Raw genomic sequence first — 23,721 nt, 5'->3', positions numbered from 1 at the left:
GACAGACGACATGCTATAATAACAGTGAAATCGAGTGGAATCTTTTCTTTCCCACTCTGACGCAAACACTGCCACAGCTGATTATAAGCTGTACAGACTTAAAGATAGTTAATGACCCAAGTTTTCAAAACTGTATCTAAAGAACATTACTTTAAGGCTCTTGATTCTGTATCTTGTGTCATCTCGGCGCTGTTGAACAGCATCTCTGTGAATTCTGTATTTAGAATATCTGCCATCAGTTTTCTCAGATAAACTGGAGGAAACCTGGAAAAGAAAGATAGGGTTCAAAATTGGTAAATGAAAGAATCATCAGTGCTTTAAAATAAGAGCAAGGAAATGCTGGAGTACAGAAACATAACTGTACTTAGAGAGATACATACAAAAAAAAGGCGACCAAAGGAAAATAAGAAAACGGCCATGCTGTACTTGGTCACAGGTATAAGATGGGTGTGATATACTTAGAGAAAACTAACCCTCCCTTTCCAGCTGCTAACAACTACCAATTGCTCCACAGCTGGAGAAGGGGATTGTCAATGAATCGCATACATTTTCAAATTTAATATTTCATTTTTCTTCATAATCATACAGATCCAGAGAACAAATAAATTAAGAAAGCAACATGTTCAGGACCCTTATTCTATTTTTTTTCTTTCTGTTCACTTTCAGGAGAAAGAAGGAACACAGGAATTAGCTCTGATAGTCAATTATTTAGACATTTAATATTTGTGGAACAATTTAGAAGACAATGAGGGTAAATGATTTTGGTGTGTACAGTTATCTATGGTAGGTAGGGTCTGAAATACTCCCACAGGACCTTCACCTTATTGGTGGCTCAAGTGGGGAAGGGAACTTGGAAATCCAGCTCCACGCTTTTCATTTTCATGAGGACAGCAAAGGAAAGAAAAAATAGCTGCTCACAACTTGGCCAGAGCTAGGCAATCTGTGGCAGATTTGGATTGGAACTCAGTGCCATACCCTTCCCATTCTACCAAATAAGCAATGTTTAAATTCAGGTGACAGAGCTAAAGTATTTTTGTCTCCAAAAATGGGGTTAAAAGAAGAAGGGAGACTAAGAGGGACGATATAGTCAATTCAAGAAAGAATAAAGTCAAGTGAATCAAAGTGGGATAGAGTTTCTATGCAGTCAGAACTATGGGATGATCAGAAAATACAACTGTAAAGTGCATTTGTGTGTATATGCTAGTGGTGGCACCATGAGTAGATGACAGTATTTGTGTGTATATGCTAGTGGTGGCACCATGAGTAGATGACAGTATTTTGTGTGTATATGCTAGTGGTGGCACCATGAGTAGATGACAGCATTTGTGTGTATATGCTAGTGGTGGCACCATGAGTAGATGACAGCATTTGTGTGTATATGCTAGTGGTGGCACCATGAGTAGATGACAGTATTTTGTGTGTATATGCTAGTGGTGGCACCATGAGTAGATGACAGCATTTGTGTGTATATGCTAGTGGTGGCACCATGAGTAGATGACAGCATTTGTGTGTATATGCTAGTGGTGGCACCATGAGTAGATGACAGTATTTGTGTGTATATGCTAGTGGTGGCACCATGAGTAGATGACAGTATTTGTGTGTATATGCTAGTGGTGGCACCATGAGTAGATGACAGTATTTTGTGTGTATATGCTAGTGGTGGCACCATGAGTAGATGACAGTATTTGTGTGTATATGCTAGTGGTGGCACCATGAGTAGATGACAGTATTTGTGTGTATATGCTAGTGGTGGCACCATGAGTAGATGACAGTATTTGTGTGTATATGCTAGTGGTGGCACCATGAGTAGATGACAGTATTTGTGTGTATATGCTAGTGGTGGCACCATGAGTAGATGACAGTATTTGTGTGTATATGCTAGTGGTGGCACCATGAGTAGATGACAGTATTTGTGTGTATATGCTAGTGGTGGCACCATGAGTAGATGACAGTATTTGTGTGTATATGCTAGTGGTGGCACCATGAGTAGATGACAGTATTTGTGTGTATATGCTAGTGGTGGCACCATGAGTAGATGACAGTATTTTGTGTGTATATGCTAGTGGTGGCACCATGAGTAGATGACAGTATTTTGTGTGTATATGCTAGTGGTGGCACCATGAGTAGATGACAGTATTTGTGTGTATATGCTAGTGGTGGCACCATGAGTAGATGACAGTATTTGTGTGTATATGCTAGTGGTGGCACCATGAGTAGATGACAGTATTTGTGTGTATATGCTAGTGGTGGCACCATGAGTAGATGACAGTATTTGTGTGTATATGCTAGTGGTGGCACCATGAGTAGATGACAGTATTTGTGTGTATATGCTAGTGGTGGCACCATGAGTAGATGACAGTATTTGTGTGTATATGCTAGTGGTGGCACCATGAGTAGATGACAGCATTTGTGTGTATATGCTAGTGGTGGCACCATGAGTAGATGACAGTATTTGTGTGTATATGCTAGTGGTGGCACCATGAGTAGATGACAGTATTTTGTGTGTATATGCTAGTGGTGGCACCATGAGTAGATGACAGTATTTGTGTGTATATGCTAGTGGTGGCACCATGAGTAGATGACAGTATTTGTGTGTATATGCTAGTGGTGGCACCATGAGTAGATGACAGTATTTTGTGTGTATATGCTAGTGGTGGCACCATGAGTAGATGACAGTATTTTGTGTGTATATGCTAGTGGTGGCACCATGAGTAGATGACAGTATTTTGTGTGTATATGCTAGTGGTGGCACCATGAGTAGATGACAGTATTTTGTGTGTATATGCTAGTGGTGGCACCATGAGTAGATGACAGTATTTTGTGTGTATATGCTAGTGGTGGCACCATGAGTAGATGACAGTATTTTGTGTGTATATGCTAGTGGTGGCACCATGAGTAGATGACAGTATTTTGTGTGTATATGCTAGTGGTGGCACCATGAGTAGATGACAGTATTTTGTGTGTATATGCTAGTGGTGGCACCATGAGTAGATGACAGTATTTTGTGTGTATATGCTAGTGGTGGCACCATGAGTAGATGACAGTATTTTGTGTGTATATGCTAGTGGTGGCACCATGAGTAGATGACAGTATTTTGTGTGTATATGCTAGTGGTGGCACCATGAGTAGATGACAGTATTTTGTGTGTATATGCTAGTGGTGGCACCATGAGTAGATGACAGTATTTGTGTCCTTCACTTTATATTAAGAAAGTTTCCCAGGGGTAGATAATAAAAAAAATAAAGTATTCCCTGAGACATTATGCCATCTGGGGCATGAACTTGAATTTAGATAAACATGTAGGTCTTTGAATTCTTATTTATATCATACTGATATACATGTGTGTATATGTACATGTGTAAATACAATCCATATTAAATAATATGAAGGCTTTCTTTATTTTCACCTAAGGCTGTATCTATTTCATGAAAGTGATATAAATGAGCTCTTTTTAATTGCATAGGTGTCTTTGGAATACACATGAACATATGGAATGGATTTCAAGATGGAGGCAATAGTGAAGAGACAAATTAGATCTCTCTCCCAGCTAATTTACAAACTCCGAGCTTCAATTTTCTCATATGCAAAACAGAAAAAAATAATGTCTGAATATTAAAGAAATTCACATTGGATTTAGCTACTGTTAACTACATAGTGCAATAAAAGTTATAAGAAAACTTGGTACATTTGATAACAAACAAAAACAGCTAACAAGCATGTCTCTTTTCAGGATACAGGTTTCACTTTAAAAAAATTGGAATATACAACTCTGAACTTAAAAACACATTCTCCCAGAAACAGTCAGTGTAAACATATTCTCATACTGGAGTCTGTGCATGTATAAGCCAGGCTTCTAGACCACCACTAGACTTTGAGTGACAATAACAGAACTTCTGATAAGAAAACAAAACTTCTGGACTGCACTCATAAGCATTCTGTTCAGTAAGAGCACTGAGGGACAAGTGAGCTTTTACTGGGGGCCTACGTCACAGGCTTACCCTGCTCTAAAGTGGGCATCTGTTTCTCACTCATCCTTCATTCATCTAGGTGACATTAGTAGAAAGGGGGGAGGGGGAACATTCTCCGCACCGAGTTGAATGAAGGTGAAGGGAAACCACAGGGCTCTGTATGTTGGTGTCCTAACTGTCTGGTAGGGATTTAAACTGGAAACACACATTCACAACGTGAGAGAGAATCGACACAATAAACAAGGAACACTTGTTTTATCCTCTTTGCAACTGTCCAGCTTCAGAATGTGTCAACCGATTCTTGGGTCATGCTAAAAATAGTTCAGTTATGGAATCATCAAAAATATTCATTATATTTGAAGATCCGCATCGTATCATTGATTGCAACATGCCCATGCTATTGCGTGCTGACATTTCCTCCTCAAATGTATCATCAAATAATATGTAATATTTATAGAGCACCTAAATATTACGTAAGTCATATTTTTAGGGATTTTACGGCCAATTTGAAACAAGAGGCTACATGTTCACAACATGAACACCACATCACTTTTAGTTTTAATCTTTTATTTGTATCTAGTGTGTTGACACTGTAATAAGCTATAACTTGCTAAGGCTATACTTTCCATTTGCACCCCCTAAAAGGACAGGGGAAGAAATGAACTCTAAACAATCATGAACTGGATTTCGCACGCCACGGGAGAGGAATAACTATGAAATTCGATGTCTCTAAAACAGAAATATCTCATCTTCCTGTTGTCACTGGAATGTGTCACCCCCTTTAATTCTTAGGGTTTTCTAAATTACTGTTACACATTGAGAGAGAACAAGTAAATTTCTAATAATAAGATAAAAGTATCTATTTTTCTATGTTATCTTAATACAGAAGTTGGGTTATTTTCATCCCTGACTTCACAAATGTCAGTGAACTCTGGGAAGATGGCACTGTTAAAACCCCCAGTGGTTGTCAGAACTTCCTCCCTTCCCACAGGTTTGCTTGCACATCAGGACGATGTCAAGCATCCTAACTCAGACAGAAATAATGAAAGAGACAAGCCAACTCCTCCTCACTCGGAAGTCTTTGAAATCCTCTAGAAGGCTTAGTTTCTCAGGCACAGACTCCAGATGGTCTAAGGCCACTCGGGTACTCTAGGAAAAGAACAAAACAAAGCATAAGGGGACTCGATCAAAAATTAATATTTTCAGACTCTGAATACTGAAAACAAGCCACACCGCCAGCAAATTAAACTACAAATTTATAGCCAAATAAGAATAAATATTTTTAATAGGTCTTTCAAACTAGGAGAATTAGTTCCTTTCACAAAGTGTATGAGATGCATTTGCAAACCTGACTCCTTTAAAAGGCTTCCTAGATAATTGCTTTCAACTGACATGCTGTGAAATTTTCTATAGAGCATTTCATATTTGCATTAATTTACAAAAATTGCTTCAGTGAACACCAAAAATTAAGCACCAGGTGATAGTGAGGAGAGATGGGTTTGCCGTTGCATTTCTACGGAGCACATTCGACACCCTCAAATGTTGTCATTGCGAAGAAAAGAGTTCTCAACCATTGTGTTTAGGAAAGAAGCAAATGCAGAGCAGTTTGCAAAAGACAGAAGAACTGTCTGAAATCAAACACCTGTAACAGAGGCATAAGACTGCTGATTATAAATCAGTAAGTTATTACAAAGCCATTGAATACCTGCTTTTGTTACACCCACCAATGTGAATATCAAGAAGAAATGATCTTAAAAGGACCTCCTGGATGCTCAGTGGTCAGAACCACCTTGACCTAAAGATGGTGCATATACAGGTAACTGGTGTTGGCTTTCTAATTGGAAATGACTTTTAATTATCAAAACAAAACCAAAAGCCCACAGGAGATACATGACTCAGGGCATAACTCTCAGAGCAGCAGATCAGTTAGTGGCTGGGAGTGTCAGTGGATGTAGCTACGATGCTCTTTCATCGTAGACCCTTTCCGGGGGGGACTGCAGGAGTCACATGTTCCAGATGGTCTGTTCTGAGACAAAGGAGAACTGGCCACCATGTTGGGTTTCATGTGAGCGAAACAACTTTAGCTTTGATAAGCTGTATTTTAGGGTTTGGTATTCACCAACACATGGCTCAACAGTAATTAGCTCAAGCGATATCCATGTGGTGGATTAAGTCACTAAAGGAGGCAAGTCATATGGCTGTGATATTTCATTTTTATTTTAATAAATAAAGTTTGCCTGAAGATCAGAGAGTAAAACAGCTGCCTGGTCAGCCTTACAGACCAGGCAGTGATGACACACACCTTTAATCCCAGTAGCCACGCTAGTTTGTCAAAGAAACTGGGCCATAATGGTGCAAGCCTTTAATCCCAGAACTAGAGAGGAATATAAGATGGGAGGAGACAGCTCTCATACACAGTCTCATTCTGAGATTCCTCGAGGCAGGATTACCATTTCGGAGTGAAGTAGAATAAGAGCCAGAGGCTGGTTGTTTTGCTTTTCTGACCTTCAGGCTGAACCCCAACATCTGTCTCTAAGTTTTTATTAATCAGGCTACAGGTGACCTGGCTTTTGATTGGGTGGTTAGGTCTGACTTATGGGCATGGCAGAAGTTTTGCTTTGAGAAGAGCTCATCGTTCTCCACTCAGTCTCCCCCTTGATTTGCACTCCATTCCAGAGGTTCTGTGCTCTGCCTGGCGTCTCCCACCAGGGCCTCACCAAGGCAATTTTTCCAGAGCCTGGATTTTATGACTCCCACAGCCGCTGGGCACAGATGTGCCCAATGCATGGATACAAGAAACTAATGGGATGCCTTTGTTCAACACACTTTCAGTTCCCTCTCCCCACCTCCCCCTTCTTCAGTAACTGCACTAATGAGCTCAATCAAAAGCCTAGCTGGAATTCTGCTGAGTGACCCCCTTGACAGGCACATGGGATTTGCCTCTCCTGTTCTATGTGGCTTTTTCAGTGTTTTGAAGCTCCAGCTGTTTCTGGCTTTGTCATATACAAATCAGTGCTCCTGTTCTTCAGAAGCCTGTAGAGAGCAAAGAGAACGCAGCCGCCGCCATTTTGAAAAGAAACTTGTTTTGTGCTGTTCCAAGTTGGCAAAGTGTTCTTTCTCAGGGTCTATTTAAAAGATTTAGTATTTTGTTCCTTCTGCTTAACATTTATATTATTGTTAGTTTTTCTGCTTCGTGTACTTACTTAAACTGCCATACATTTTAAATGGCTTCACTTAATTTTTCCTTGGGTTGGAAAGATTCATCAAAATGACATTTTTCTTAACATAGGATACTACATGTAGGTTTCAGAAAGCGGGGAGCTGGTTTTTGTTCGTTTGTTTGTTTGTTTTTAGTCACTTTGTAAGCTATAAGCTATATTTACTTAAGTAGTAAAATTAGAGATATTTAAGAACTATATTAACTCTTGGAAATAAAACACAAAGCAAAGCTCTGATGACTATTTTAAGAGAAAACTGTGCAATGAATAAAACCCTTTCCATAAGCAGATCCTAATAGACTTTCAGCACTAAAATTTTATTTCCTTTTTTTTTTAACCTCATGTTTTCTTCTCATTTGGGAGTGATCCTCTGAACCTGGACTAAGTATTTTAAACTCATTTCTTTCTCAAAATAAGCAGATAACCTCTATAAAACCTGAGTAATTTTCAACCAAACAGGTGATTTTGTGACCATTCTCTCTCTTTTTTTTAACACTCCCATATAAGTTTATTATGACGATGATATTTTGGGTGTATATCCAAATGGTTGCATTATCGTGGCATCCATGAAAAGTCTTCGCCTCATTAGTAAGCACTGTTATTTGTAAAGCGGTCTCTTTGCCTCATCTCTGTCTCCATTGACTCTCTGCATATTTCCTCGTAGTTAATTTTCGATGTGTGTGTGTGTGTGTGTGTGTGTGTGTATGTCTGTGTATGTCTCTCTGTGTGTATGTCTGTGTGTGTATTTGTGTGTGTGCATGTATGTGTGTTAATGTTACCTAATAATTAAAAGATATGGAGAAGTTCCCATTAACAATCCACAGACCATTTTTTGAATATATTTCTGTATATGGCAGCAGCAAATAATGTGAGCATAAACACCAGCTCACAAGAGTTTCCTCAAATAAATGTTGACTGAACAAAACAAATGCAGCTATCATGCTCAAAACAGTCTAAAGAACTCATGAATTTTTCTTAAATGCCAAAAGTCTGTCATTTGCTTTTATTTTCTCCTAAGAGTGTAAGTGATAGAAGAAACTGGAATTTAGAAACATTGTCTGCGAGCTCCTGTGGCTTGCCCCTTACAGATGTGTTCACATGTCTGTCAACAAAGGCAAAGCACTGGCTGCCAGCTTTACTCTTCCAAAATTTCAACACACATCAGACAACTATGGAGCTGAGAAATGTGAACTGGCCTGTAGAACTGTTCCCTTAGATCTTCCTTTGTTTCAGACCAGAAGGAAATTGAATAATGTCACATGACAGCATAAGTAGCATCCATTAGGATTAAAGAGAGGAATTCATTACAAATATTAGATCCTGTCTCCTGTGGAGAAAACTCATGGAACAAATTTGACCATACTTTTCTTTGTAAAAATGCACATCTGCTTAATTTTATTAATATATAGTAAATATAATTTTCTTACACATATTGAACTCATATGTGTAGAAGATGAAGGGGAATTTGTCTATATTTTTAAGACTGTGGATATTTCTGGCACAATGTACATGTTAAATAAACAAGGTTATGAAGCAATTTATTTGGGTTCAAAAATGCAATTCTATTTCATTTGGAAAGAAATCTACTGCAAAAGTTTCCTGACAAATGGCTGAACGGTGGTGAAAAGGCCTGAGTAAACACGGTTCAAGGAGAGGAAGGGTGAGCTCACATAGAGGACGAACTGTACGCCTTTCACTAATGGTGACTCGATCCAGCACAGCTGTATTGGCATTGAAGGGTCCTGTTTTTATCCAAACTGTCTAACGCTCTCTGGAACCAACCCGAACAGTAGCCGAGAACAGGCCTGCAAAGCCTGGTGCTGCTGCCGCACATCCTTCAGGAGGCCCCTAGGAGAAAGCTAGCTGTGTGGCTTCCTCCAGACGCTAAAAGAATCCTCCATTTATACACTTTGCAGCCCTGCAAAGTCTGGTGCTGTTGATGACATCCAGCAAGAGGCCCCGAGAGGAAAGCTGTGGAGTCCTCCAAATGCCCAAAGTCTCTGGGTTCCAATGCCACTATAAACGCTGGGGACACCCTAAGAAGCCCTATGGAGAACCTACATCTGTTACTTGTTAACTGGACACAGCACCAACCTGCCCTCTAGATACTTGTCCCTTATACCCACAGAGTAAGACAGCTTACAGCCCTTGCTGAAGAAGCTTCTTTCTGCAGTGAGCAGAGGTTAATACAAAGACCCACAGCTGGTCAGAGAAAGGTTGACTTTACAGTGCTTAGATCTAAAAGGGACTTCTGTATCAGACTCCCTCTGCCCAGAATACTGCAAAGGAGGGAAATGTGCCAGTTCTAGTGGTTAAAAGATAGGGAAGAGTGCTGTGGAGTTGTGCCTTCTGGACATGACAAGACCGTACCTAAACAGCTGTGGATGACTGCAGAAGACCCGCACAAGATAGAGCCAGTCAACACCCAGCATAGATATGGGAGAGGCTCATGATAGCCCACCTCTAGCTGAGAGCTACTGGAAACCGATGGCAGCTGATAGAGGGAGGGTCAGTTTTCTGCAGGGGTGTTATCCCTAGATGGTTACCCACATAAACACAGGGAACACTATAGTCAGTGAGTTAATAAACAAACAACAAAATTCAGAAGATGAACTGAAGTTGGGAGGGGAACAGAGAGGAGGAATTGGAAGAAGATGGAGCAATGAATAAATGATGATAAAGAGTGAATAATTATTTTTTTAGAAAGAGAAGATACATTTTCAAAAGATTTCTCATTCTAGATTATAAATTAGAGTCAATCTATTACTTTTTTTATTAGCTTACAAATGGCACAGAGTTCTTTCCAAGTAAGTGGTTTGAAGGGTTTTTCCTGACAAGAAACCACCAAGAATGAAGTGAAGGATGAGAAGATGGGGAACAAAGTAACGTTTTTCTTTGTTTGAAACACCCCAGATTGTCTCTATAAATATTGTTCTTGCCACTCCCTGCTATGAAGAACATAGTTCATTCTGTGCGCTGAACAATATGTTAGCTACTTACAGGTTCTTGACAATGGATGTTCTATTTTTTTTAATGGAAATAATTTTATTTCTTCATTTGAAACTAAAATACACTCACAAGGAGAGAAACTGAACACTGGGGCGGGAACTGAAGTTGCCAACCCTTACTGAGGGGACTCACACTTCCAGGAATGTTCCTTACATGTATTTTGTGGTCTGGGAATATCACTTAGCCCTGTCCTTCTAAGCCACAATCTTTTATTTTTAATGGGGAGAAATAAATGGGACTCTTTATCATCCTGTACCTATCGGCAGCAGTTGTAATTAGCAGGAAAAGACTAGACATGGAAGTACATTGGAAACTGTCAAGTACTTTCCAAACATCAAGTACAGAAAAAAAATTATTAAATCAGAGGCACCATTAACTATAGTAAGTTCCAAATAGCAGAGAAGCACTGAACATCAAGCTAGAATTGCAGAAAATAAAGACTAAGCAAAAAGGGCTATGTAGAGAAACAAGCTACTTTCAGAAATGGACCTGACATTATATAGACATTATTTAAAAATGTAAAAAAGAATACCACATACATTCTGAACACACTGTACTCTCCTCTTTATTTGGAGAACACTTTTCACCTTTTCTTCTACCAAAATGATCTCAATCTCTCTCCTCTCTCCTCCCTCTCTCTCTCCTTCTCTCTCTCTCTCTCTCTCTCTCTCTCTCTCTCTCTCTCTCTCTCTCTCTCTCTCTCTCTCTCTCTCTCTCTGAGATAGTTTATTCTAGAATCAAATTTGAGTGACTATGACCTGGAAAAACACAATCTTCCTCAAAGGTTAAAAAAAAAACCAGACACCACTTCAAAAACTCTGCTTTGATGAAAACATCAGGACTTTTCATGCCTGGACTATGAAATCAGATGATAAACTTGGTTGCACCATCTGAGCACATTCCCAGGGACGGTGACAGTGCTGGGTGATGGCCATCTTCAACACCACTGATATTCACATACCCCAGTTACTGAAAATTTCTGTCACTTTTTATATTTATTAAATAATTTTATAATGAGATTTAAATATAGTGTTCTAATAGTTAATAACCCAATGAAATATTTCTAAGTGACAAAATAATACCAAACTTGTATTAATGAAGTAACACATGAAGATGATGGTTTTTTTTTTTTTTTTTTTTTTTTTTTGGTTTTTTCGAGACAGGGTTTCTCTGCAGCTTTAGAGCCTGTCCTGGAACTAGCTCTTGTAGACCAGGCTGGTCTCGAACTCACAGAGATCCGCCTGCCTCTGCCTCCCGAGTGCTGGGATTAAAGGCGTGCGCCACCACCGCCCGGCTGAAGATGATGTTATAATCTTAATTTCATCGTGTTTTTTGTTATGGCTTCTTACCCTAAATCCCTACTTTATTCAAAATTAGTATTAATGTTTAAAAGACTCAAGTGTTTTCAATATATATATTCAATATATAGTTAAATATATACTCAATTAATTCAATATATATATTCTGTATACTCTGAGTTAAAAATATCATTTTTAAATAAAACTTTAAATCCATTTACTGTAGCAATACATACACAAATATTTGGGTTAACTCTTCTTATTAAAATTATAAAGATGATATCAGTTTCTAAGACAACATTCATATTTTATACCTTAAGGAATGATGTTTTTATTAAATTGACATTGTCCCATAGTATAATTAGCCAAGATTTGCAAATTAATTGAACAGTATTTAAGTTTTCTTGCTAATAAAAACAGAGGACAATACTGCAGTGTCTTCGCCCAGAATCTCACTTATAACTATTCAAATATTAGCAAGATAATAACTGTATAAATGGGGGAACACAGAATCAGCTTAGTTCTTTAAAAATGTTATTTTAATTATTTAAAGTACGTTTCCCTTATCTGTTATCTTCACTCTACTAGGCAAACTGTATTTCTGATAATCTTCATTTTAGGTAAAGAAATCATGTCACATGTACCTTATCTGGGCCTTATTTAGCCTTCCTTGCCCACCTCAGGGTCAGAACTAGCATCCTTTAGTAGCAGATAAAAATCTTTCCAAATCTATTAAGTAGCAGACAACTAACTCCCACCACCTCAAAGGCTCCAAATAGCACCAGACAGCACTGAGGCCGACAGGAAAGCTTCTCCCATCCTGCTGCATCTACTTCTCCGAAGGACCCACCAATGTACTTTAAACTTGCCTTGATTTATGACTTTCTTTGTCATGCAAAACTATGAAAATTCAAGAAACTGCTTCTATGCTGGAATAAATGAGCATTTCCAAGCACACAGGAAGCAAGAAATGTATAGAGATCATATATATATATATATATATATATATATATATATATACCGATCACCTGATGCTAATAGGATTGTTGCATCTGCTATTTCACATGTCAACCATTTTATCAAAAATTTAAAATAGATGAAGTCTCTAATTCAATTTATATTTTGGGTATGTTTCAAGAGTACATTAACAGAGTACTTTAGTACACACCCTCTAGCAACTTTGGCATGCATACCGTTAATTCCAGTGAAATACTAGTGTACATTTTCCCCATGAGTGTGTACACGTTAGTGAGTATGTGAGATGCCTATGTGTACGTGTGCATGTGAAGGCCGAAGACAAACTTTGAGTATTGTTCCTCAGGAGGTATTATTATTATTAGCTGTATTATCTCTCACTGGGACATGGGGCACACTGAGTTGGCTCTGCTGCATAGCCAACTAGGCTTGGGGACCTTTTTGTTTCTCTGCCTCCTCAGCACAAGAATTATATGTGTTCTACCATGTATGGCTTTTTACAGGGCTGCTGCGAGATGAACTCGGGTCTTCATGCTTGCCTGGCAAATACTATACTAACTGAGCTATCTCCTTAGCCTTTAGGGTATTGTTTATGTGTGAAGTTTACATATAATAAAATATGAAATCTTGAGGGAACAGGCTAGCTGTTGTTTTATATCACAGTTCAGCTATGCTTCCATAGAGAAGGCTCCCTTGCCTTCTCTGGTTCTATCAAAGGAACTCTACACTACTTTATTAATCTTACTGTGGTATCATTTATCACAGGACAAGTATATTCATCTATATAACTGTTGCTCTCAAGGAAGTAATCATAACAAGCGTAGAAAATATTTTCCCAGCATGCAACTCAATGTTTGCAAAGGTGAGATAGCAAAAGATTTTTTCAATGAATAAATGATTGTCCAATGAAAGAAAGATTTTCATATTTAGCTCACCTACAACTTTTACTGAATGTCAACTCTGCAGTGAACACTGTCTTACAGGTGAGTAAGCAAGATAGAAATCTGTCTGCCCTCAGGAGGGCTACATTATCATGGGGAAAGAAACAATTCTTAAAACACACGCAGTCAGGGAAATCTAGAACCAGGGCAACGTGGTAGGGAAGATCAGGTGTCATTTTAAACACCTGCTAATACCCACCAGCCCTTGGGTTGAATGCTTTAGAGAAAAATGAAGGCGGGAATGAGTTATAAGAATGCCCCTGCATTTTATAAATGTTCAGCTGCTGAACGTTTGGGATAGACCAAACTAAGGACGAAAGAAAGCACCAAGGAAGCGTCCTGCCTTTTAACCTGCGGGAATAAATGCCTGAGAACCTGGCATGGCTGGGTGGGCATAAGCCCAGTGAGGTCAAGGTGAGAGCGCAGATGCCTGGAGCAAGAACTCAGACAGCATTTGAGGCTGTGGTCAACTTTCAGTGTTCACACACACTGCCCAAGTAGAGTGAGAAGGGTGAGGCCTCTTATTCTAAAATAAGCGTTCTGGGTGTTATTTAGAGAAGACTGTCGGCCCTGACTCCTAATTAAGAGTGGAATTTGTGGAGCTAGGGATTTGATTTTTGTTTGTTTATTTAGCACTTCTAGGGAAAGTACCCAGAGCCTTGTACAGGTCAGGAAAATGAGATGCCACTAGGCCATTACTCACCCCATCCTATGAATTGTGGAATTTGGGAGTATTCACAGAAGGCTGGGGACCTGATAAACAACATAGAGGTCCTGAGAGGGCCATTGGTGTGTTATTCTGTGAAAGATCTAGTGGGAACTCCCAAGAGGCCACAGGTCACCCCAGTGCTCCCGATTAAACACAAAATTCTCACATTTCAAGGTCATGACATAAAGTTCTGACGATGTCAACTGTCCATAATCTATCTTCTGTACATATAACAGTTTTTCTTTTCTTTTTCAATAGCTTTCTATTTAAGGAACTGAAGCACAAATTCTAATTGGTTTTAATGGTACAAACCCAGAGTCAGATATCAGGGTAAATGCTGAAAGATCAGAGAGACAAAGGAGCAAGCTACATTCACCTTGCCAATTTCTCAGCTGAAACGGGGCCAAGCTCCTGTCTCTGCCCTGCCTTACCACTTCCTCTCTGTCCAGCCATATCCTTTCCTGTTTCCTTCTCCCAGGTGCTGAGATTAAAGGTGTGTGGCACTAGTACCTGGCCTCTATGGTTAACTAGTGGTTAGCTCCACCCTCTGATAGGCAGGCAGGCAGGCAGGCAAGTTTTACTTGTTAGAGTACAAACAAAACATCACCACAAAGAACATGGCAAAATGCAGCAGAAGTGACACACTAGTTAGTAACCAGGAGACACAGTGGTTTATCTCAGTGTTGACAAAACCAGTTGTATGAATCTGGGCAAATTAGTCAACCCATGGGCCTCAGCTTTAAAATCCTGAACATGAGAAGTTCAGATCTGAACACACTAATGACTTTTGTTCTATTCTTTATTTAGGTCACGATAGGCTTCCCATGGGAGGTTGAGATTGAAATTTTAAGTTAAAAAGGCTGGAAAGTGTGTGTGTGTGTGTGTGTGTGTGTGTGTGTGTGTGTATCTGCTGTAGTTATTCACTCCAAAGATAAAGTGGAAAAGCAACTCTGTGTTCAGATTGCTAGTGTCTCTTTACCCAAGAACACCTGTGCAGCCAAAAACATACGTGGTAGAAAGGACAGCAAATAGACAAATAGCCGTCTGTTCCCTTGGGTGTTTGCACCCAAACTAGAAACTCTAAATATTTGTCACTTGACAGTTTTTAAAATGATGCTTCTAAAAGCAGACAAAAACCTTCCACTCTTCCACTGTGTATCTGGCCTAACAACAAGAAAAATAATGTCACTATCCCCTCATCTAAAGGCCGAGCTTCCAGTGCTACTGCCACCAATGCTAGTTACTTTCTCTACCCAAAGTGTCTGTGCCATGATGACTTTGTGCACCAAGGCCCATCTGCCCAGAATGCTGTGTTTTTCCATATACAGAGCTTTAATTAGCTCCTGAGTCTCCTGAGGGATTTGCCTGGGCCACCACTCCCTTTAACATGGCATTTAAAAGGCATGGGCTCTTAAGCCATCTGTCTAAGTTTAAATACTGGGTTAGTCACTTACTTGCTATGAGTCCTTAGGGAAGTTCCTAATGCACGGGAAAACTTGGAACTCTTCCCTCATTTATAAATAGAAATGATAAAAATACCTCTCGTGTAATGTCATGAGTAGCAAGTACATTAACAGGTACATACGCAGAGCAGGGCCTGCAGGTAGCAAGCAGGCCACATACACTAGCTGCAATTACAGTGTTAACAATAGTTATTATTTCATAAACTTTCCTCTTAAACTATGAGTTAGGAGCATAGGAATCTGAATGTATGTCTCCTGTCACATGCCAAATCAATTTATTATATGTATGCTTAAGCAGACAGTAAGTTCCTCAAAGGAAGGCCAGTGTCATATATTTTTAGTGCTGAGTACGAGAAAATTTGATCTAACAATTGCATATCTGCATAAATGCAAAACTAAACATTATTATTCCCATGAGGGTAAAAAGCCCCATCGAGAGGATGAAGATATTTAGAAATCAGAAATATTAACTTTTTTAAAAAAGCAAAATTACTTCTGAGCCATAGAACTTATAAATTATTTTTGAAGGATAGAAACTATTTCTAAATATACTCAAAACTCAAGAAAAAAATGACCCTAAAGGAAGAGATGGAGAGGTCAAATTAAATAGTGTGGCCCGAGGTAAAAAGCAGGGCACAAGACCACGGTGCAGGGAGTGTGGACTGGAGGAGCAGCCTGCTTCCTATGCGGGAGCAAGAGAGGGGTTTGAGTATGCTGGTCAGTGATGTGGGCACTGCCCAGGGCAGAGACCACAGAACGCTCATGGCTTTCCAGCCATGCTTCCCACAGGACCAGTGCACAACGAAGCACACAATCATATTTATCTTGTTCCCATTTAACACAGAGCAGAGGGTCCCGATACAGAACAATGCTATGGGATGCTTTTTGTTCTGGTGAGACTAATTCATCTAAAACACCTGGGCGAGGTGACCATAACTAATCTGTGCTTTCAAAGTAAAGGGGTATTTCCTTTTTAAAAGGTGTTCTATATTCTTAAGAAAATGCCCTTCAGTGGAAGAATGGATGAAGAAACTGTGGAATATATACATGCTAGAATACTACTCAGCGGTAAAAAACAATGACATCTTGAATTTTGCAGGCAAATGGATGGAAATAGAAAACACTATTCTGAGTGAGGTAACCCAGACCCAAAAAGATGAACATGGGATGTACTCACTCATAATCGGTTTCTAGCCATAATTAAAGAACATCGAGCCTATAAATTTGGGATCCTTGAGAAGATAATAAGAAGGTGAACTCCCAAAAAAAGATATAGTAATCCTCCTGGATATTGGAAGTAGACACGATCGCCAGGCAAAATTGGGAACTTGAGGGTTGGGCGAGACTGGGCCAAGGGAAGATGGGGAGAGAAAAGTGTGAAGGGGAGAACGGGGGGAGCTCGGAGGAATGGGGTGCTTGGGATATAGGAAGGGTGGATATGGGAGCAGGGAAGCATATATCTTAATTTAAGGAGCTACCTGAGGGTTGTCAAGAGACTTGACCCTAGAGGGGTTCCCAGGTTTCCAGGGAGACGCCCCCAGTTAGTTCCTTGGGCAGCTGAGGAGAGGGAGCCTGAAAAGGCCAGTTCCTATAGCCATACTGATGAATTTCTTGCATATCACCATAGAACCTCCACCTGACGATAGATGAAGAAAATGACAGAGCCCCACATTGGAGCACCGGACTGAGCTCCCAAGGTCCTGATGAGGAGCAGAAGGAGAGAGAACACGAGAAAGAAAGTCAGGACCGTGAGGGAACCTCCATCTGGCGACAGATGGGGAAGGTGACTGAGCCCCACATTGGCGCACTGGACTGAGCTCCCAAGGTCCTGATGAGGAACAGAAGGAGCGAGAACATGAGGGAGAAAGTCAGGAATGAGAGGGGTGTGTTCACTCATGGAGACGGTGGGACAGAACTAATGGGAGATCACCAACTCCAGTTGGAATGGGACTGATGGATCATGCGACCAAACCCGTCTCTCTGAATGTGGCCAACAGTGGGGGCTGACTGAGAAGCAAAGGACAATGGCGCTGGGCTCTGATTCTTCTGCATGGACGGGCTCTGTGGGAGCCTTCTCAGCTTGGTCGATCACCTTCCTGGACCTGGGGGGAGTTGGGAGGACCTTGGTCTTAGCATAGAGTGGGGAACCCTGATGGCTCCTTGGCCTTGAGAGGGAGGGAGGGGAGGTATGGGTGGAGGGGAGGGGAGGGAAGGGGGATAAGTTGGGGAGGGAGGGGGGAGGAGGAGGGAAGGAGATGGAAATAAAAAAAAATAAATAAATAAAATTAAAGAGAAAAAAAAAAAAGAAAATGGCAAAATGCATTAATCATGTTCTATTGCTCCACACACAGTGCCAGGGTGTTGAAAGAGCTTCTGAACAGCTAATCCCCCCACATGGATGGCTTTCCTGTGACAGGAGGATCAGATCTAAATAGAAATCAGGCAAGGTGTATTTTATTTTTATCACCGTAGCTCTGAGAACTAATTCATCGGTAACTGAGATAAACTGTCTATATTTTTAACATTTGCTTTCATAATTAATCCTTTATATGAACACTCAGAAAAACTACCTTGCTTTTTGTACAAGACATCCCCCCGGTGACTGGTCAAAGCAGACAGAAGCCGAGTGTATTTTTAAAGCACCCAAATCCAACTAAACGCCCACTCAAGGAATTCTCACTAATAGAGCATACTTGGTTCAAACAAACACTTTGCTGCTAGAGCAATGGTTTATGGCAGACCTCTCCTCTCAATGGCTGCCATGAAGAGCAAACATTAGCATGATTCCCATGGGCCAGCCAGGCAGGGCTCTAACGCAGCCAGGTGTCAAATGTTCAACCATTGGCTGAGAAAGGTGCACCACAAGAGTCAGCGAGCACAAAGCAGCCTTCAGGGATATTTGGTGAGCAGACAATTGCCAGAACCAATTGTTTGACTGAACCTGAAGTTGCTAACATTTCTTTTTCTTTCTAGATGAAAGTCACACATCCATTCAACAGGACAACAGTGGAGGGCTGCGGCATGGGGGCTGGTCTGCACAGAGGTATCTCGTCAAAACATGTAAACTTCTAAACTTAGGGTCCCTGTCCTACCTCATCTGAAGACTTTCACTTACAGCAGACACGCTTGGCAGCCTTTCGTCAACACACTAAAGTGAAAAGTGGCTGGAGTCACATGATACACAAAAGAATGCTGGGAGGTCTATAAAAACACGCGTCATAGGAACTGAGAGAATTCCGCAGACACTCGTGCCACTGGCAAGGATATCGTCTTTATTAAATACTTACTATGTGCAATTAAATCCATGCACATCCCTACACTAAACTTCACCTTATTAAACAGATTTAATACAGGAACATTCAAGTTTTTTTTTTTTTAAAGAAACTGGACCATGGTGAGCTAAAAAGAATACACACCACACACAAACGCACGCACACACTTTTAAAATTTTCATTTTCTTATTTTCTTGTCTCTTTTTCCTATTAACTTGAAAATGTTTAAGTACAGGTTGGTGGGAGACATTTTCCAACAAGATCCTTTATCATCTTTTCTCAATGTATAAAGATATCATGTTACAGATATTATTTTTATGAATGCTAGATATTTCAGACTTATCCCCATGATGAAAAAGAAAAGTAAACTGACAGAGGAAGATATTTCCTGAGACTCAGAAGAGATAGTAAAAGTACAGTTAGCATCAGACTCTGATGGTCATAACTGTATCAGCAAAAGTCAAACAATCTCAAAACAATGGGATCCGACATAAAGTGCTATAGATTCAGGAATGTGTTTCTGAACAGTTTATTGAGGGTAATATTGCATGAATATAGGAAAGCTAGAGACTTACATTTGGATATTTTCCTCCATTAGTTTTCCACTTCTTATGACAGGGCCTTCACTCTACCCAGAGCTCATTTTGGTTAGACCAGCTGGCCCCAACTCTCTGCATCTTGCCTGTGTGTGCCTTATTACAGACACACTCTGCTATGCCTAGCTTTTACCATGGAATCTGGGAATCTGTTCATATCTTTTTACCCCCTGGGCCAACTCCCAATCCTAAGAGTGTATTTCGAAAAACAAAACAGAAATGTGGCCCCATCATCCGTTATTCAAAAAAAATTGCTTCAGATTAACCTGATATCACTGTGTGTGAACTGATCCGCAATTATTTTAAAAGATACAAGCTATTATTTTTTTAAAAGCAATGTCCCTTTCTTGGGCTCCTTTTTTCCTGTTGGTTTGTGTTGTCCAGCTTCAATGTGATAGTTTTTGTTTACCTATTGCATATAATTTTATTATATTTTGTCATATGAAAGAATGAATGAAATCCTAGTTACTGAGACAAATGTTAACAACTAAATTGTCACTTGTACCTGTTGGGAGATGAAAATCAGTTTTCTCTGACAGAGGGACAATGGGTCTATCCACTTGAACACAAGCCTCATGTTCAGGAGTAGCTGACCAGCATATAATGGACTCCACCGTTGTTGGGTTGGTTTTTGTTGTTGTTGTTTTGGCTTTTATTTATTTATTTTTTGTGTGTATGTACGTGCACACATGCTTCTTTGGCTGTTTTTCTGCCCCCCACCATCTTGGGTATGGATTTATTTTGTTTTCTTGGGTTTTATTTGGAGGGGTTGTGGTTGTATTGGGTTTTTGTTTGATTTCTGTGAAATAACTTAAAGTTTCATGGATTCGGGGGGAAAGGGTCTGCAAGGACTTGGGGAAGGGGATGAATATGATCAAAATATATTTAGGTTTAAAAATTATTTTGAATAATAAAAAAAATAAAAAACAAAGACTATAAGTATTTTCCTACCAGCATTCCTTAGCATATAAGTAACGAATTAGTTATCTTTTGATTATATTAGAATATTTGATTTTAATAACTGCTGTTTGAGATGCTGCCTAGAATTTCATAAAATATTTTAAAAATTTAAAGCAAAAAACAAGATTGGGTGCAATTGACCTTGATGAAATATTGATAGTACATGCACCACTCATTGAAAAACTCTCAATTTTTTTGTCATCATGAAAGTCTTTTAATCCTCTTAGTTACAAGTATCTCCTTCCAGAGAGCCCCCTTAAATTACTTCAGGGAGGGGGCTGATATAACATGATAGACTTCATGGCTACTGTCCCAGGATGTCTTAGAGTAGTGTCCCCAGGAAGGGACAATGTCTAGACTCTACTGTTCTGCATGTAGAACATGCCATATATGGAATGGAGACAGGGATGGGCAGTGAAGCCACTACTGGAGTGTCACACAGCCTTGAAAGAAATCAGTGAGGGAAGAGGCAATTAATGTAGTCTTAGTCAACTGTCTCAAATAATTAATATTATTTGAGAAAAGAATGGGAGAAATTGAAAAATTTGCCCATTATGCTGATTTCCTTTGAAAAAAAGTATTAACTGGAACTGTGGTTTCTAAAGATAGCAATTTTGTATATTGTCTATTTTTTTACAAATCAGAGGACTGGTCATCCAGAGAATAACTGAACAAACCAGATCTTCAAATTCAGTCAAACAAATTTTACTTTAAATTTTAGTAAGAGTCTAAAACTTAAGCTCTTGAGGCTTACGGAAGACTAAAGGAAGAAAGAAAAGATAAGGAATGTTGCTAGGGCTATTTTGGTAAGGTCCCAATGGCCTCAGCACAAAAGAAATAAAACTCACTGAGCGGCAACAAAAAATGAAGACAACATGGGAAGACCCAATGCAGCGACCAAAAATCATTGTGAGTTACCGCCATCTGGAGAGACAGATAGGAGGCTGGGGTATGCAGAACAAAGGCTATTGGGGTTTCTGTAAGAAGGCTAAGTCCAAGTTAACACCACAGAATTTTGGAGGTGAGATTTAGGGAATGTCAGGATGCCCAGTGTGGCAAAACCAGGAGTCAAATGGGAATGTTCAAGTTAATAAGTCAACCCCTTTTCTACCCGAATACTGCTCCTGTGTCTGGTAACGGACATTTAAAGAATTAGAAAATATTTCCTACCCATGATCTTATGGAATCTTCTGAGCTTGTGAGACATATGGACAAACATTAGATTCATTTCACAATAGCAGAAACTGGGTCGAGAGAGGCTAGGTGAGCTACTGTGTGCTGAGCCCGAATTTCTAAGTAAGCCTTCTAACTTCTGTGTAGCAAATCCCAGCCATTCCCTGGACATCTGAACCTTACTTGACTTTGCCTGACTTGACACTGAACTTACATGCCCAAAACAAGCAGGAAAAAACTAACTCCCAAATCAGGGCATTGAGGCATCACAGGATAAGATGATTTCTGGATGAGAGGGATAGGTGTGGAGATGGGAACAAGATACGCTCTCAACAGAAGGCAGTATTTCATGGAATGCAGTGGTAGTCAATGAGTCTGCCTGCTTGACACAGGCATCTTACTTGTGTCTGATAACAATAAATCTGTTGAGGACATGCTCCATTACCCTTCACAGTGGCCACATGTAGAAGGAAGAGGTATAGAGAAAAAAATATTGAAATGCTCCAGAAATATACTCACAGAAAGTCAGCTATGCAAAATAATTAGGAGCACCCAGGAGGATAATGAGGGAAGGGCTACTTTAATGGTTTGGCTTTTACTGTTTGATGTTCAAATATACTACAGTTGGGGGCAATGATAGGTTGAAATCGCCCATTAAGGTTTAATAATTAACATGAGGCCATCTAGGGTATTTATATTAATAATGCTAATAGTGACAATTTATACTGTCTCCAGCCTTTCATCTGAGATCAAAGTTTATTAAAAGCCCCAAACAAAACTTATAAACACTTGTGAAAGTGGTATTAGAGCTGTTATGCAGATGCATAAAATAAAAAAAGATCAACTGAGGTGTTTAATAGAATGGAACAAACTCAAGACAGAACTAGTACTGCAGCCTAGGGGCACGTCAACATTCACAAGCAAGGAGAAAGTACAGATCAAAGCTGCCTGAAGGAACTCTGTTTACCAGCAAGTTTAGGGCAAATTCCAAATATGGTCCACGGATGTCAGCCCCTCATTTCTCTCTACTTTTTTTTTAAGTAGCCTTGATTAAGATAAGTGTAGAAACTAGTGACTAATGTTCTTCCTCTTACTTTGTATGAGTCCTAAGGCAATTTGAAGAGTTCCATTTGCATGCATTTATTTTTACTTGCAAAGAATACAGAATGAAAAGAATATTGCCACTAATCTGGGCACTTAGTTCTAACTCCAGGTGCCTGACTCACGAAGTCATGAGTTTCCTGGCATATAAACAACCCCCCCCCCCCCATACAGATCAAGGATGTGTTATGATGACTTTTAAGACTCAGTCCAGTTGGAACATTTTCAAAAATGTCAGGCTACTGGCCCAGGAGTCAGTTGGCTGTACCTATGTGGCAAGTGAAACATCGTAGGGCTAGGAAGGTAACTGGTTGACACTATTTCATGATTAAACCAGTGTAGAGTGCATGATAACAAATACCAACAGGGTGGACATTTCATGAAACTCTTATATAGCTTCTGCTAATCTAGACCAGGCCAAAACGAGGAAGGAGCTTTTATAATGTTTCCAGCTCCACCCCAATCATCACCAAAAAAAAAAAAAAAAATCAAGTATAAATGAAATGGAGAGAACATTAAAAACTCACCCAGGGTCATGTAACTGGCTGTCACGGCAATGTGACCAGCACCTAGACTTTCTCCTGGTTAATCAGGTATCATTTTTACAAATCTGGACCCATTATTGAAAAACAAGGCAGCTATCACTCAAAACTTGTCAATTTTTTCAGGTACATACGTACAATGGCAATACCCCAAATCAGGTTTCTAAAGCCTAATTCCAAAAAATGTTCCTAAGATATACTACTCCTACATATGACATATTGAAAGTGTGGTGTTAGTTTTTCTAGCAGATTTGAGATCTAAAGTAAAAGCCGCACACACCACACCACAAGTTTACTCCGATATGTTCTTTTAAAGAGAGAAAGCCTTTCTTAAGCACGTTACATTTTCAGAAAGATGTTTTGACTTTCCTTTATAAAGTATGTTTATAATTGTCACACTATAAAGCAAGAGTGTTTTATCTGGAGAATGCAGGTTTTTACGGATAGTGTTGGAGACCATGACTAGAAAACACAAGAAAGGCATTTTGACAAGACT

The 23,721-nt window shown here is 39.7% G+C and overlaps 1 protein-coding gene across 7 annotated transcripts in view; it reads right to left on the bottom strand.

The window, feature by feature from the left end:
• The window catches only part of Cep128 (centrosomal protein 128), a 372,845-nt gene that overhangs the window by 19,659 nt on the left and 329,465 nt on the right, over positions 1-23,721 (bottom strand). For 6 of the 7 annotated variants that reach the window (XM_038336959.1, XM_038336962.1, XM_038336965.1 and 3 more), the window contains 2 exons: positions 5,040-5,117; positions 151-264 (listed from right to left, as the gene is read on the bottom strand). In XM_038336959.1, the coding sequence (XP_038192887.1) occupies positions 151-264; positions 5,040-5,117 (192 nt within the window). The remainder of the gene's footprint in view (positions 1-150; positions 265-5,039; positions 5,118-23,721) is intronic. The other variant, XM_038336963.1, reaches the window with a different exon arrangement.

The sequence above is a fragment of the Arvicola amphibius genome, chromosome 7, assembly GCF_903992535.2.
Source record: "Arvicola amphibius chromosome 7, mArvAmp1.2, whole genome shotgun sequence".
In the NCBI taxonomy this organism is placed as follows: Eukaryota; Metazoa; Chordata; class Mammalia; order Rodentia; family Cricetidae; genus Arvicola; species Arvicola amphibius.
Note: the sequence above shows the minus strand (reverse complement) of the source record. Positions and strands in the feature narration are given on the sequence as shown.